The sequence below is a fragment of the Benincasa hispida genome, chromosome 11 (genome assembly GCF_009727055.1).
Source record: "Benincasa hispida cultivar B227 chromosome 11, ASM972705v1, whole genome shotgun sequence".
In the NCBI taxonomy this organism is placed as follows: Eukaryota; Viridiplantae; Streptophyta; class Magnoliopsida; order Cucurbitales; family Cucurbitaceae; genus Benincasa; species Benincasa hispida.
In genome coordinates, this window is record NC_052359.1 from 27,740,096 (window position 1) to 27,757,142 (window position 17,047).

General features: G+C 35.6%; 2 protein-coding genes and 1 long non-coding RNA gene across 4 annotated transcripts; 2 read left to right on the forward strand and 1 right to left on the reverse strand.

Annotated features, from left to right (window-relative positions):
- The first annotated feature begins 16 nt into the window (after positions 1 to 16).
- Positions 17 to 4,876, forward strand: LOC120089810 (protein ecdysoneless homolog). 2 transcript variants are annotated; one of them, XM_039047213.1, is made up of 7 exons: positions 17 to 1,290; positions 1,695 to 2,030; positions 2,219 to 2,352; positions 2,794 to 2,960; positions 3,561 to 3,732; positions 4,433 to 4,592; positions 4,709 to 4,876. In XM_039047213.1, the coding sequence occupies exons 1-7, from the start codon at positions 146 to 148 to the stop codon at positions 4,725 to 4,727; spliced, it is 2,133 nt and encodes a 710-aa protein (XP_038903141.1). In that variant the 5' UTR covers positions 17 to 145; the 3' UTR covers positions 4,728 to 4,876. The 2 variants fall into 2 exon arrangements, with proteins under 2 accessions (XP_038903141.1, XP_038903140.1); XM_039047212.1 differs by having other exon boundaries at positions 4,433 to 4,766.
- On the reverse strand, positions 4,735 to 8,024 carry LOC120090645 (kinase-interacting protein 1-like). Its single transcript, XM_039048364.1, has 2 exons — positions 4,915 to 8,024; positions 4,735 to 4,825 (listed from the first exon to the last, which is right to left on the reverse strand). The coding sequence occupies exons 1-2, from the start codon at positions 8,022 to 8,024 to the stop codon at positions 4,735 to 4,737; spliced, it is 3,201 nt and encodes a 1,066-aa protein (XP_038904292.1).
- Positions 8,025 to 9,864: 1,840 nt separating this feature from the next.
- On the forward strand, positions 9,865 to 12,928 carry LOC120092049. Its single transcript, XR_005485890.1, has 3 exons — positions 9,865 to 10,263; positions 10,481 to 10,502; positions 12,541 to 12,928. It is a non-coding gene; the product is annotated as an uncharacterized LOC120092049 (long non-coding RNA).
- The last annotated feature ends 4,119 nt before the right edge of the window (positions 12,929 to 17,047 follow it).

Genomic DNA, 17,047 nt, shown 5'->3' on the forward strand with positions numbered 1-17,047 from the left:
TTATGGAGGAATTTGATGGTATGGATGTGCAGCCCAAACATAAAGTTTTTACCTTCAACATATTAGCGTCATGGGGAGCCATTTTTTAATTTTTGATGCTAATATAGAAGCAGCTGCAAAGTTCGCAAAGTTGTGAGAAACTTCCATGGCGACCGGCCCCTTTTCTTCTTCCTCCATCTTCAATCAGAGTAGCTCCAGACTCCCCGACGATACCGTCTTCTACGCCATATTTTCCGACGCTTCTCTGAGCTCCGGCAACACCGCCGAGGTATCCTCCTTCCTCCAATCCCTTCATCTTCAAATCATCAACACCATCTCTACATTCACCTCCAACTACATATGGCAGCACGAACCCTTTGCTCTCTCACTTTCCTCCATCCCCAAATCCCCTTGCATCTGTTCCACCCACCTTCCACACCTTCACGGGAAGCTTCGGTTTGGCGACAACCTTGAAGACGAATGGTTCACTGTGTTTCTTCTTTTCCACATTTCCAAGTGTTTTCCTTCTCTGTCAATCCGAGTCTGGGACACGGACGGCGAATTTCTGCTTATCGAGGCAGCTTTCCACATCCCTCGCTGGATTAACCCTGAGAACAGTCTCAACCGCGTCTTCATTCGCAATGGTAGCCTCCATATTGTACCAAAACTCCGATTACCGGATCCTAATTTGTTTGATTCGCTGAAATTCTTGGTGGATTTTGATCAGGAATCCAGGGCGTCTGAGTCGGTTCAGCTGGCTGTGAAGAAAAAGATTTCGGATTATCCCGGGAGAGCAGAGAGGAACATGCACAGAGCTAGGGTTAGGGTTCCTCTATCAGTTGCTCAGGTGTTGAAGCATGAGCCCTGCTTGATTTCGCTGGCGGTTGAAGGGTTTTACGATCGTGACATAGATACCATGAAATTTGCTGCAAAGATGGAGAAGTTTTTGGGAAGAGGAAGAGAAGAAGAATTGGTATGCGTGTCCGTTAAGATGTCGAAGGCAATGTTTGCACAGTTGATGCAGCAGAATTTTCAAGCGCCCAAATGTTATCCAATGCCCAATAGGACCAATGCTTCAGTACACACGGAAGCTGAATTGGGAATGAAGATAGCATGCGGATTTGAGATGATATATCAACTAAGAAGGCGAGAGGGGTCTGAAGGGAAAAGCAAGACATGGGAGGCGTTTAAGGAGAGTTTAAAAAGTAGCGGATACTTCGAAGGTTTACTTCCGGGTTCAAAGGAGTTTGGGAGATTGATGCAGAATGCGGAGGAATATTACAGGAACAGTGAACTCTTTTCAAGAACTAGGTAATTATACTTTTCTCACTCTTCAAATTTCCAACATTGGGATATTTGGAGCTTGATAACTTAGAGTCAGCAAACTAACTATTTAAACTCAGTTCGTCTGCGGTACAACCCTTGTGTAATGGGTAATTGATTGTACCTATAGTTTTATGGTGAATTTTATCTTTGCAGAGTCTTGTGTTTAGGGATTTGAATTTGAATTTTGAACTCTCAACGTTGCTGATTCCACATTCGTTTGGGATTGAATAACAATACAACAATGACTCTGCATTTGATTTATAAGTGTGATACTGCAGATTAATCACATGACTCCCCCAACTTAACGATTGTTTCTATCTTCTTCTAGTGAAGTTCTTATCGAGTTGTTTGTTTGAATAGCACATACTGAGAAGTTCTGATGTTTGTAGCAACATGATGAGTGCTCCAGTCAGACGCATAGATGAGATTCTTGCTTCTCCCTATTCAGTGGAAGATTTCAAGGGTCCGGATATTCCTCCTTCTGATGATGATTCTTGGCTTTACAATGGGGATGATGAATTGAATGCGGCCCTCTTAGAGAGACAGAAGGAAATGGAAATTTCTAATTCTAAATTTAACAAGAAGCAAAAATCTAAAGAGGAGCAATTTGATCCATCGTCCAGCTGTAGTATGGATGAGTCTGATCTAGGTGATATATCAAAGTCCATGCAGAAATTTGTTAAAAAGTTATCAAGCTATCAAGGAGTAGAGGTGTCTGATAACAGGTAAGTTACATATAAATGAATCAAACTTCTCGTTTTTATATAATAACTGCAAGGCCCCTGGTGGTCTTTCCTTTTGTAACATCTTGCACAATGGCAGAGACTCTTAGTTTTATATTTGGTAATGCTAAAAAAATTTTCTGAGTTCATATGTTGATCTATTAATATCATACCACCTTTTATGTTTAAAGGGAGCCAGAAGATGTGAATATTGATGTAGACCGCTTCATTAAAGAGATGGAATCAGTGATGAACCACCATACATCCATGGAGACTACCACCGATGCTGAAAATGAAGATGAATCCTCTTCTGATTTGGATTTTGGTAATGAAATTCTACCTTTCATAAACACTATTCAGTTTTGGCCAAGTTATCATCTTTCAATTCATAAGTCAAAAAGCTATTACTTGGAAGAACCCTCAAGCTTGTTCTGTTTAATATATATATATTTAATGCTGGCTGCATATCTGTTTTTGTATTCTTTTATTTATATAGGTGTTTGTTGGCTAACTTGCCTTTAACGCAGTCTGGATTTTGTTCGTGGATTATCATGAAGTTTGTAATTTGGATTCTTTTAAATATTTCAATATCCATAGCTGGATTGTAAATTTTTCTACCTTGTCCTGCAGTCTCTGCAGGATTCCTTGACCCTGTTTTTCATGCGCAACGAAATTTTTGTTGTCTTTAGTAAAATTGTTTCTTATTAAAAAAAAGGTCTGATAGTTTCTTCTAATCATTAAGTTGCAACTATTGCATGCTTTCCAGATGAATCTCAAGATGATGAGAGTGATGATGCCACAGATACAATTGACGTAGAGAGAGAGAATACGTTCATGGAATCCTACTCAGATACCTTGGATGAAGAATTGAAGAGTAGTACTCTCAAGAAAAGTTTTTATCGTGCTAGTGGAGAAACTTCCCAGAAAGATGAGGTAGTTTTCTTTCGTTTTTGTGCATGATGCTGTAAATTCCTCGTTTCCCCGACCTCATCCTCATTCTTCTAGCACTCTTCTTAACTCTGGCCTTTCTAAGTTGACCCTATGATTAGCTATTATTTCTTCATTTTGGATTTTAGTTTTACCCTCTCAATTAATAACATTGAGATACTTTTGTGGAGTTGGTGGCAATGTGATCTTTATAAATTTTAATCAGCTCCAGAATTTCATTAAGGGGTTTTGTCAGAAAAAACTATCTGTACCGATTCTTTTTAACTAGTTTTTTTTTTTTGCTGAGGTATCAAATAAGTTTATCGTATAACGTCAACTCAATGATTTCAAACCCATGTGGGATTTTCATAGCTTTTGAGTACCCGGAGAATTTGTTCTAAGAAAGAAAAAGTTATTGGCCGGGTTTGATGATTTTGTGGAAAGAGCTTGTTTTTCTTCTGTCAGGACAATCATATTGTGGGATTATATGATCAATGATATGATGTTGGGCAGCAAATGTATTTTATTTACAGTTCGATTACAATTTGCAAGGTCTTGTTTTATTATTTTGTGTACTTCTCACATTTTCGATTACAAATATTATAGGGAATATCAAATGCTACAGACCATATGGAGGAGGATTTCACTCCTGTTGATGTGGACGTGAACCTTGTAAAGAGCTTTCTTGATTCATTTTCATCACAAGAAGGACTGCCTGGTCCTGCATCTAATCTTCTTGGACTCATGGGTATAAAGCTTCCAAAAGATGGTGACAAAGGCAAATAAAGCGCTAATTTCTTTATATAAATTAATGTTCAAAAAGCAGGGTTGATGATCTTTGTAAACTCTATGACTGAACCTTCCCTTCCATCATATTTTAGCATGTTTAGAGCTTTTAGAGTATTGTTTAAAACATACATAAATGAATCACATGACGTTGAGATTGGCAAATGGTGTTTGTATGTGTTATCCTTTTAACAATCAATGGAAAATAGCATCGCAGAAGGAACAAAATCAGAGCCTTGGCCTCTAAAACATTAGTTCGAAATGGAGGAAACTCTTATTATGTGAACTGTGAAGAACCAATTGCCATTTGCTGGTCTTATCTTCTGCCATTCTTATGTTGTGAACCAATCTAGATCTTTCGGTCTCCAGAATTTGAGTTTTGAGTGGTGATATATACCTTAGAAATTTGATAATTGATTTACCAAGATTCCAAATTGAAATAATAAAACTTCGCCCATCAATCACAACTGATGAGAAAAAAAGAAGAGGTATATGTAGTTTCCAAAAGAACTTAAAAACAAGCTTACAAATGTCTAGGAAAATCTCACTTCTGCCAAATATTGCAGACCAAAAAAATCTGAAAAGTGGGGCTAAACAGGGTTCCAAGATGCAAAACAAAGAAAATGGAGGTTCATACATAATTTACAGAGGAGTTCCTGTTCTCAAAGCATAATACTTCTTTTGCATTACAGGTGCCATCCCAGAGAAGATCGATTGCTTTTGCTTCTTTGGTTTGACGCCAAATATGAATGACCGTAGAGGAACTCTGTTTCGGCTCTCTGAGTGTCTCAGCTGTGGTGTTTCCTGTTTCTTTGACCCAGAAAGTCTGAACTCCTCATTCAACTTTGACAGGTTGGTCTCTACCTCAAGTTGAAGAGATGCTATGTGATCTAAAGCTGCTTGCAATTCATCAGCAACTTTGTTATTCTCTTGTTTCATGTTCAAAACCTCTCCTTGAAACTTTGCAGCTTGATAGCTTGTGAATGAGAAATCATCATCCTCGGCGCTCGCCTTCAATCCGGCTGTTATTTCTTCTTGGATGTTGCAGAGTGATGAAAATCTGTTCTGCAGCTCCTCTTTCAATGCTGCACTTTTATCTGACCAGACGGTAAGTTCAGTCTGTATCTCCCTCAGGTGTTTGTACAATGGCCGTGCTTCTGATTTCAAGGAGTACTTTCCATTGCCACTCTCATCCAGCTTCTTTCCTTTTTCTTGAAGTTTTGTTACTTCTGATTTGAGATCCTGGATCCCAGTTTCAAATTTCTGTATTTGATGGAAGGAAGTGCTGAATTTCAACCAGAAGTCTAAGTTCTCCTCCAAAAGTTCGTCAATTTTCATCCGGAGTCTTTCCTCGATCTCTGATATAGTGGTAGGTTGTTGAACTAGAAGCTTACCGATGTCGAACCCTGAATCATAGGAGATTTGACGAGACAGTGTTTCAGCCTGAGCTGAATCATCCATTGTTATCTGGGGTTCAACATATTGATCCTCTGATGTGCTTGAGGTTTTCTGGTGGTCTGAAGCACTTAAATCTAACATTTGTGTGCTTAGATCCATTGATTCCTTGCTTTCATAGAAACATTTCTGCATAAGATTCAATTTGTGGCGCAAGGATCTGATTTCTTGATCCTTCAATGCATTTGAAGTTTTTAATTCATTTAGCTGCTTTGATGTTTGAAGGTGGTGGTCACGATTTTTTTCATCCATTTCATTAAGCTTCTTCTTGGCATCCTTGAAATTTCGAAGGGTTGTAGTGTACTCAGTTAAGAGGACTTTTTCCCTGTCTTCTATTCCACTCAAGAACAATTGCTGCCAATTTGGCTCTTCTACTTTATCCACTGCTTTCTGTTCTTGTTCTGCGCCAATTGCCTCTGCACAAGTCTTCTCTTTTTTGTTTTGCTCTTTCATCACAACCTCTGTTTTCTCTGAAGGATGTCCTGGATTTTTTGCCTGTTTGTTAATTTCTTCAACTTGACTCATCAGACTACCATTCACACTACCTTCTGAATACTGAGAATTAGCCTTGGTTTGAACCACTTCTGGATTTCTAGCAGAACCATTATTGCCATTTTTCTCGGGACTATCTTCGATGTTCACTAACAAGCCTAGAACAATTGCTTCCCGACTTTTGACAGTATTGTCTGCATCAGATTTCTCGTGACTACCTTTTGAACTTTGTGATGTATCCTGGGTTTGAACAAATTCTACATGACTTCTAGAAGTGACATTCGCATCTGCTTTCTCACAACCACGCTCTGAGTACTGTGAATTACCCTTAGTTTGAACAATCTCTACAGGATTTCTGGCAGAACCATAAGCATCACTTTTCTCGGGATTGTCTCCAGTATTTAGTGACAAGGTTTGAGCAATTTCTTCCCCACTTTTGGCAGCAACATCTGCATCGAATTTATCGCAACTACCTCTTGAACTCTGGGATTTATCCTGAGTATCAGCAACTACTACTAGACTTCTAGAGGTGGCATTAACATCAAGTTTCTTAGAACTGCTTCCCAAATTTGGAGGATCCACCTTGGTTGTTGGACTAATGTTCTCTTGATTTCTGTTCTTACCACTTGCATCAGATTTCTCAGATTTACCTTTGAAATTCAGTGATTCCTCTTCTTTAGAGGATAGCAGCTTTGATGATTTCATTTCAATGTCTGGTTCTTCAATTTGTCTCGTATCTGTTGTCTGGCATGCTTCATCTGATCCCATTTGCTTTGGGTCATCAGAACCTTCATAAGCTTTCAACTTTTCGTCAGGTTGTTTGTGCTCTGTATGTGTTTCATTTCCACCTTGGTTTACACCTGAAAGCCCCTCTGGCTGTTTGAGCTCTGTATATGCTTCACTTGCACCTTGCTTTACAGCAGGAACTTCCTCTGGCTGTTTGAGCGCTGTATGTGCTCCACTTGCACCTTGGTTTACACTTGGAAGTCCCTCTGGCAGTTTGTGCTGGACCGTGCTTATTGAAGAATTTGGCTCAGGCTCCTCATCTTGCTGTATGCTAGGCAATTTATCAGAAAGATGATCTAGATTACAATGTACCTCGATAATTTGGGATTGGAAATTGCTTCTCTCATTCTCAACCTTCTGGTTAAGATTCTGAATCCCACCCAGTTTTTCCTCCATTTCTTTTAGCTTTTGTTGTAGATTTTTTTTGCCATTAATAATTGAAGCCTTGTCATCTTCCAAGGTTCGTATCTGTGTTTGGAGTTCGTCGGTTTCTGATCTTAACTGCTTGACAAGAGCGGTCTGCGAAGACAGTGCGGTTTCTAAGCTGATCACCTTGTTCACAAGCTCATCAATCTTCTCAGCCATTTCTGACATGGTAAGACATGTTCTAGCCTCCAACTGCTCCTTGATTTGTTGGCGCAATTCCTCTGCTCTCTGTTTCTCTTCTGTTGCACTATCAACTTCTTTATTCAATTGGCCAGGTACTTGTTCTTTCTTTACAGGTTCGTTCTTTGCAAGCGACTTATCCTGGCTCGTTTCTTTGCCTTGAAGCTCACCTTTGAGAGAATCTAATCTCTCTCTTACTTCTCTAATCCTTGTAGACTCTATTCTTGCTTCCTCAATTGATCTCTCCTGTTTCTCCTGCAACTGAGCCAATGATTCCTGGCAGGATTTTAAAGCCGCTTTTGCCATCAAATTACGAGCTTCGTCGTCTTCAATAACCATTCCTTCACCATACTCATCTTGCAAGTTGAAAACTCTGTCTTGCATCTCCTTGATCTGATTCTCAATCTCCCAATACCTTGCATGTGTGCTTTCATAAGAGCTCTTCATGAACTCCTTCTCAGTTTGCAGTGCCAAAATCTGTTTCTGCAGCTTGTCAATCTCATTGAGTGCCTCTTGTTTGCTCAAACCAGATTTGGCAACCGACGAAGCTGCGGCTGCCATTTTTGCATTCTTTTTGGACTTCAACTTCTTTGTTGCTGTTGTTATGACAGTCTTTAAATCAATGGGGGCCTTGGGTACTTTTGGGATGTTTCCTTTGGAGATCTCAGGTAGCTTCTTAGTGAATTTAGGCATGGCTTCTTCGTCTTCCTCGTCCATGGAAAACTGAACTTGCTCTGGAAAAACCGAAGCAATTGTGTTGTTTGCATTCTGCAGCTCAGTTGAAATGTGATCATAGCGTTCAGCCAATGCTCTATAAGCTCTATAAGATTCCTCCACGAAGTTTATCAGCTCTGGTCTCTTTTTATAATACATTTCAGCCCTCCTCGCGAATGAATCTCCATCTTCTTCTATCAGCTTCAACACACTTTGGACCTTTTCCTCCATATCTGCAATTACCATAAACTTTCATTTCTCATTGATTTATTGATTAAACTTGAATCAATGTGGATATTGATCTTGTGATCTAATTGCAAATGGGAATTCCTAAACTTTCAGACCAAAGCTTTTAGAATACCCACACCTTGATCTTACCCAACAAAACTTCCATTAAAAAGAAAACAATACAATTCAATATGCAAATCAAATCACAGAGAAAAACAAGAAAACCCAGATGGATAATTCAAGTTTCTAACAACCTTAAACATAGTTTTTTTTTTCTTTCTCATGGATCAGAGAATCTTGAGACATAAATTCATATTGTGATTGATCTTTTAGGGAAAAAAAGGCTAAAGAGAAAGAAAGAGAGATGAACCTAGAAGATTTTGCTCCATCCATTTGGATTGTTTGGTTCTGATGTGGCTTGCCCACCACCATGAATAAGCATTGCTTGCAGCTCTCTGCAACATTTTGTTGATGGTTTCTGATGGATTTTCCTATCTTAATTTGGTTTCTCTCTCCAATTTTCAAACCTGTGTGTTTGTTCTGTTCTGTTGTGTTCTCTGGTTTGATTGTCTCTCTCTCTCTCTCTCTAGGTGAAGAGAGAAGACATGAAATTACCTGGAAACCCTTTGTTAAAGCAGGAAACAATGGAAGAACAGACCTTTCAGAGACAGTTGGGAGAGAATGAAAATGAGAGAGAGAAGAGGAAAGAAGAGAGAGAGAGAGAGAGAGAGAGAGAGGAAGATTATTGAAAATGGATTGTACAAAGCAATAGCCTTTCTTACTAAATATGAGATCATGGAGGAGAGTAAATTTCGCTCCATTAACGTGTTTTTTTTAAAAAAAATTAAAATTAAAAAATCAACTTAAGATCTGCCCACCCTGTCCTTAAATTATTCTCACTTATAAAAGGAAATAATTATGAGTTAAATTACCATCTTAGGTCTATTTATATATTGTCATTATTATTATTATTATTATTATTATTATTATTATTATTATTATTATTATTATTATTATTATTATTATATGAAATAATTGGCTTCAAGACAAGCTAGAACATCACTAGAGGCTATCAATGGTGTACCTAGTCTCTAATGAATCAAATTAGCTAAAGGTGTGTTCGTGAGTCAATACTAAAGTACCGTTATGTCTAGTGATTGACTTATTTGTCAACTTTTCTACTAGTGTTTGTTTTTTATATCTATGAATCCTCTTGATCTTTAATTATATATGCAAAAAGCTAACCATAAGTCATTCCCGCTATTGGAACAATAGGGTGTGAGGAGTCTCGACCTGATCTGTGAAAAGTAAAGAATTGGCCTTTAAAAATGAATTCGACTTTTTTTTTTATTTAATATGGTGACAGAATTTTCAGCCATTGGAATATAAAGGATAATAAAGAAAGAGAATTCTTGATTCAATTCTTAGAAGAAAGAGAGGATATCTCAATTGAGGGAGAGAACCTGAATAATTCAATCTCTATAATTTTTTATTTTAATAATCAAGATACAAAACCTACTTCTTAAGAAAGGTACTAATTGTCTCCATCACTATTCAGAATGACTGTCTACATAATTTTTTTTTTAATCTCCTAGAAGATTTTTGGCATTATTAAAAGTCGACAAATTGTATTATATATATATATATATATAATTGGAGATTAAAATGATTAGTATCAAGATATAGTAAATTAATTAAATTTTAAGAAATTTAACCAATATAAAAGAAAATTTAAGTCATTATCGACCACAAAATAAATCATAGAGCCACAAATTGTAATTTCACAATAATTCTTGCTAATGTTTTTTTTATATCCAATATGAGCACACACGTGGCACTTTATTGATGTTGCCACTTGCCAGCGTGGAATTTGCAGGCCTTCCCTTTTCTTTTGCCTTTTGAGTTTTCGACCCATTTTTAAAAAAATTATTTATTTGTTGTTATGGACGTTGAATTCCAGGTGCAAACTTCTGGAAAGGAAAAAGCATTGTTAAATTGACACGGCGGTGTCGCTTTTTCTGTCACCGACCAAAAAAGTTCTAACCACCGTCTTCGATTACTTTAATTAAATATTATTTTGAACAAATGGGATTAGGGTTACTTGTCTTTTAAGAAAACAAATGTTTGTGCCTTTGTGGTAGTAAGGTAATATCATGTTTTCTAAGGAGTTTTTCTTTGTCGGTTTCTTGTTACGGGCGCCTCATCAGTCATCAGGGTGCGTAAATCAAATTCTTCTCGACAGGTATTTCCGTTATGTTTGGATTGTTCCTACGCCAAAGGATGCAATTTGACGTTGGGATTTTCAAAAATAGAAAAATTAGAGAAATATAAAATAGTAAAATTTAATCATTTTCTTTCTTGTCTCCTATTTTGGTCTTTCTTTAACCCACATACTCTAACGTCTAATAGTCACTGCCATGTCTAACTGTTGGTTTATCGTCATTTGGTCTATATTGCAGATCTGGTTGTACATCGCCATAGGTGAGTCGATTTGTCTCTCTCTATCTGATTCACTCTCTCTTCCTCCAACTCTTAGATTTGTGCAAACCAATCCTCATCACCGTCAACGTTAGAGTTTTCCAAATTTTTGGCTATTAGGGGTAAGATTTTGGGCGCTTTAGGTTTTTTTTTTTTTGTTTTTAAAAACCCATTAAGTTTTGGTGTTAAAATTGATTTATTCATGAAGTTGGATTCTAGATTTGAGTTTTGTTGTTTTTAGATAGTTTCGATAGACATTGCAGACATTATTATCAATATCTATCACTGACAGATGCTGATAGACTATTAGTTATAGAAACTGATACAAGTCTATCACTGTAGATGTGGATAGAAGTCTATCAGTGTATTAGTTTTCTTTGCTATTTATGTAAATAGTCTGACATTTTTTCTATTTATGAATTTTTTTCTTTGATATTTTCATTATCATTTTACATGTTTTTTATCATTTAAAATTAATTTAATTGATTTTACATTTTTTAAATACAAATTTATATGCCATCAAATTGATTTTCAATGATTTAAGATATGCTTTGGTGTGAGTTTAATATTATATATATATAATTTTTCATTATTTAAGGATTACTCTGAAGCAAGTTGTAGCAATTTAAACTCTAAGCTTTCATAAGTAAATTGATAGGTAAAATATATTTTTAGTCTCTAAAATTTAGAGTTGATATCTACTTGGTTCTTAAAGTTTTAAAATAGACCCTTAGTCTCCCAAGTTTGTAAAATAATTTTAAATAGTCACCGACATAACGTAATAAAATGATGATTAGACCGTTATGTGTTCGTTGGAATGAAATGTTGTTGGCAAATAACCTAAAAATTTAACTAAAAAAAAGTAAGTCCTTGAGTATTTAAAATAATGCGTATTTTTCATCAGGCAACACAACACCAATCAACCAATTGTCGCCAAATTTTTGTAGAGCTTGGTGTTGTCGGGACATTAAAAATGAGTTGATAATGTATATTATAGACCATAAAATCAGTTATATTTATCTACTAAATATTAAGTTTAGTATAAACTATTATTCAATAATTTATGAACGTAAAAATTTTGTAATTATTATTTTGTATTGTATAATTTATAATATAAATTTTAATTTAAAAAATAAATTGTTTTTTTTTTTTTATGAAAGATTCGAATATTTGACCTTTTTGTTGATAATTAATATTTTATATCAATAATTTATGCTCATGTTAACAAAATGAATTGAGCTTATGACCTTAAATACTATTTATTTTCTAACGTTATTATAATTTTCTAAAAAATATATAATTATATACTTAAATTCCAAATTCAACATTTGGATATACTAAAAACATAAAAATATTGTTTTTCAAAAACTGCACTGTTTTGGGTTATAGAATTTGAAAAATATTTCAAAAATATAATTTTGATTGCCTACTAAATAATATAGCTTGTTAAATCTAAAAATATAAAACATAATCCAGAGTTCTTTTTCTAGTTCATAAACAAAACCTTAAAACTTAGCAAGTTCTTTACAAAAATGATTTCTCTTAAACAATTACTTTTTGTTTTGGTACAAATCATGATTCAATTCATACTTAACCTATTTCTACTTAAATTTACTCTAAATAAAATGAATTCTAACAATAAACATTTCCCTCCTAAACAATAAGCTTACTCTTTAGATCTAAATAACTCTCATTATTGAAAATTATCATTAACCCCAACCATAATGAATAGAATAATATGCAAAGTGTCTTTTCTTTTTCTTCATAACAAGAGGGCTAAATATCTCATAAAAACAAACTCCCTCAAGTTGATTATAGACCTTTGCAACTGAGTTGGCCTTAACATGCCACAAAACCATTTGAATCGTTCTTGTTATGAAAACACTCACCTGTAACCAATAATGTTCTATTTTCAAGTAGTGGTACTAAACTCCAAGTATTCTAACTTTGTTGAGTGATAGCACCGTAGAAGTTCTATCTTGGACCTCATAAATCATGTTAATTCAAGGGATCTTATGAGCTTATTTGGTTAATTTGCAAGAAATCAAGCAATGGAAGCAGGTTGGAGCATTTTGGGACAGTGGGGGACAAATGAAGCAATTTGGGTCTTATTCTAGCAACGAGGCTTGACATAGGTGAAAAATCCCAGATGTCCCTATGCAGGTTGTCTCAAAGGCAGAAGCCCAGGCGTCTCGATGCTCTTAAGTAGAAGAATAGGGAAACATTGTTCAATACTGCAGGCATTCTTCAACAACGCATCTCAACATTGCCGAGAGCGTCTCGATGCTCTCACATTTTCTATAAACGAGTCTTTTTCATATGAAATTAAGTTGATTCATTATTCAGAACATGAATGTCCCACAGATTGTTCTGGCAATCATAGAGACAATTAGTAAAGTACCAACAACTTAATAAACAAATAACACACAAAAATTGGTAACCTAGTTTTATGATATACCACTTACGTCTTGTGGTAGTGTATCCTGGAAAAATAAATTCACTAATATGAAAATAAAGCAATTACAACGATATACTTATCTGTAAAGTCATAACAATTACAGTAACACACGTAGAGTCTAACTTAAGTTAATCACCTTGGCTTTCTTTAGATGTGAGACTATTTCTCAGTAGAACTTAGACACCTCGTAAGTATGTGAGAATTAGTGACGAATCACTTAGGTTCCCCCTAAGTGTGAGATTCTTTCTCATCAATTCTTTTATCTTTCCACTATCAAATGAGACCTGCTTCACTTGGTAAACTTAAGCTCCTCCTAAGTTTGAGAACTCCGTCTCCGTTGACAATGCTTTAGGATCATCCTAAGGATGAGAACTCCTTCTCAACCAACGGTAGACTCCCCCTAAGGTCAAGAACTCTTCTCAAGATTGCTTCTAATATCTCAATAACAAGAATACAATATGCTACAAAATGACACTCAACTTCATGCTTCAGACCTACTAGAATTTCAGAGAGCTTCTACGAAGATTATGAAAACACACTTATGTTCGAATCTCACAATACCAATGACAACCCTAGCAAATCCACAAACTTGCTCTTAAATAACCACGGTGAAGAAAGAAAATATTCCTAATTAATATTGGAAGTCTATAAACAAGGAAAACATCCCAAAATAAAATAGATAAGAAAAGATTTTTTTTTTTTTAAAAATAATGACAAAAATATGGTTGGGGAGGAAGTTTTTTAAAAAATAGGTGTTTTGGGAAAGTATTGACAGATTTATGGTAGTGAAATCGTGAATCCGGTACACGATTTCCATGTGACATACTCGTGTACCGGGTACACAAGTACCATTTAATCGTGGTCAGCTGACTGGTTGACCGGTCAAGCGAATTCGTGTACCCGGTACACGATTCACTTATAATTTTTTTTTTCATTTTTTTGAAGTTAATTGTTAAAACTTAATTCCTTTATTGTTGCTTATAATTTTTTTTAATTGTTAAACTTAATTATTAAACTTAATTATTTCATTATTAAACTTAATTTTATATTTAATTTACAATGAAAACATCTTGCATGCATATTAAAAAAAAAAAAATACCATGATATTAAAGAATATTTATAATTAGTTCTTTTGAGATTTGCAATTTGAAAATAATACAATGTGGGATTTAAAAACGACCCCCTGGCCCTTACTCCTCATGGGGTTGTCTTCGTATCCCTCTAAATTAGGTTCATCCCGTTGTCGCTGTCGTTTACGACGAATACGTCTTTGATCGGTGTCAGCAACATTGAGTCATCTTGTTTGTTGAATAATACTTTCTACGTTGATCAATATTTGCTGACACATTGAACCCAATTCTTGTAGGTTGTTCTGCACTGAATATTGTTAAACATCGCCGATAAAATTATTCTGTAGAATAAAAAAAAAATATTAAACAATATTCATATTATATATATGAAAAATATCTGATTTGAAATCTCTTACCATGTAGTAATAGTAAACGCCGTGAGATAAATCGCCTCGTGATCGAATTGTACCAGAGAAAGTAGTCGTCTCATACAGCTGGCCTATCTATTAATTCTCCCCGTGCACAACGATCATGTCGTCCATGCCAGTAGGATAAATACTCTGCATGGATTCGATGTCAGTCTTGGTCGTGCTTACCTCTTAAATCGATCTGGTGTAGTTCTAGGAGTGTATAGGACAACGAAGGTATTGTTTGTCGCATACCGAACTGTCTCAGCACATGATCTGGATGATGCCACTCTACTTTATGGAAGCATATAAGAGGGCTAACAGTCAACTAGATGTCTTCATCATTACGACAATAATCAGGTAAGGATGACCAAATCTGTGAGTATGACGTCTAAATAACCTGACAAAAAATAAATAAATAAATAAATAAGTATACATATAAATTTTTTTAAATATTCATTTATATACATATTTACTACCTGATTGGACGTCAGCATTTCGAATGTTTTTCTATACACGAGCAACATATTTGCTGACTGTTCAGAGGCAGCTAATACACCACTCCATCTAAAATTATAAAAAATACAATTAATTTATATTCTTACATAAAATGGTAACGAAATAAATATATAAATAAAATAATACCTGACACTAAGTGGACGGTGATCTGAGGCCTGTAGTTGGACTTGTGGTGCTATAATTGGAAATCGATTATAAGCCTATACTTGTAATAGTATTAGTGCTCCTGCTATTTCCAACGCTTGTGCATTGGAAGCCCGACAAAGTTCTCTGTATAACCATGCAAGACATGCACCACCCCACGAGTACGTACCAGCATGCTCGAAATCAGACAATAATGAGAGGAACATGAGATGCACCAGAGTATTGGACTTGTCGGCAAATAAAAATCCTCCAATAAGCTACAGAATGTATGCTCATGCAGACCTACGTACGCTGATGTCATCGGCATTGGGAGGTAATTTGGGAAACTAGGACGCCAACCAAGGGATACTCAATCTTGATCCCTTCAGATCCTCTGGTAAAATGCCTAAGAGCTCTTCACAAACGTTCTTCCAGTCATACTGTAGTGAGTCTGTCAGTGGTTGCCCGTCCACTCTTAACCCAAATTGTACGGCAACATCCTACAGCATAATAGTGCATTCCCCACAGGGCAGGTGAAATGTGTGGGTCTCTAGTCTCTAGTGCTTAACTAGAGCAGTAATCAGGTGTCAATCAAGCTGGATGAAATCAATCTGTGCAACCCCAAGAAAACCCACCATCCTGAACATATGGAATGATGCGATGATCAAATGGGATAGTACTTTGTGTAGTCGCCTCCCTCCTCCGACACTCAACACTATAGTGGGAAGAACTATCTCATACTGTTTTGTGAACGATGAGTGTTTTGTTGGTACAATTGGGCAGGATTAGAAGGACCAGGCTCCATTACCTAAATGGTTCAAATTATATTACATAATAGAATCGATAATATAAAAGAACATAAAAGTACATAAAGAAAATACAATTACAATAAAATAAGATTTATTAAATAAATTCATTACATAAATTCATTATAAATACATAAGAATAAATATATGAAAATTATAAATACATAAAGAATACAATTACATGAAAATTATAATACACAAAGAATACAAATACATGAAATATACAATTACATGAAAATTATAAATACATAAAGAATACAAATACATGAAATATACAAGTAAAAAAATAAAAATAAAAATCCTAATGACCCGAAGACGACGAAGCACCCAGTGTACGGTGTGGACAAGTGCGTCTGTTATGTCCTTCTCTTTTACAAATTGTACATCGTACTTTTTGGCTTGCTTCTCTCCAATCCATTTCATTATGAATTTGTGTACGTTTTGGCCGACCTTGTTCTCTGAGTAAGTTCGCATTTGGATGAACTCTGTAAATGATAATTCTAGCCAATAATTTAGGTGTTGAATTGGATGGAAGCGGCCTTCATAACAATGTTTGAAATTGGATAATTTGTAGCATTCATTAATAAGTGGTAGGTATGTCATATGCATGTAATTACAAATTGCAATTACATGAGAGCATGGAATCTTGAATGATTGCCACTTATTGCAAGAACATGTCTCTTCTTTCAAGCTTAAAACTTGGGTGTGTTGTCCTTTGTAGGGAGAAATCATACTTATGCCAGTTTGTACTTCAAAAGTTTGACTTTCCCTATCAATGGATATCACCGTATGTGCCGATGCTCGTTTTTCCCACTTCTTCAGTTTCTTTAGGGCATATTTTGTATATATGTCCCCACGATCGAGGGCATATTTTGGACAATATTGTGCGATAGAATGTTAGCCTAATGGGTAACATTCTAGCACCTTTAAAAACGCCGTTCATGCATTCAGCTGCATTGCTGGTCATCCACCCATAGCGGTACCCATCGTCATGTGACCGTGTCCATTTTTCTAAGTCAATGTCTGAAAAAAATTCAAGACATTCAGGGTGCAATTGTTTCAATTCTTTCATGCACCGAATGAACTTACGCCTTTGGTGTTGATTTTTGGCCTTAAATACCAAATTTTTTAGTTGCTTCGATTGTATTTTATAATTGAAATTATT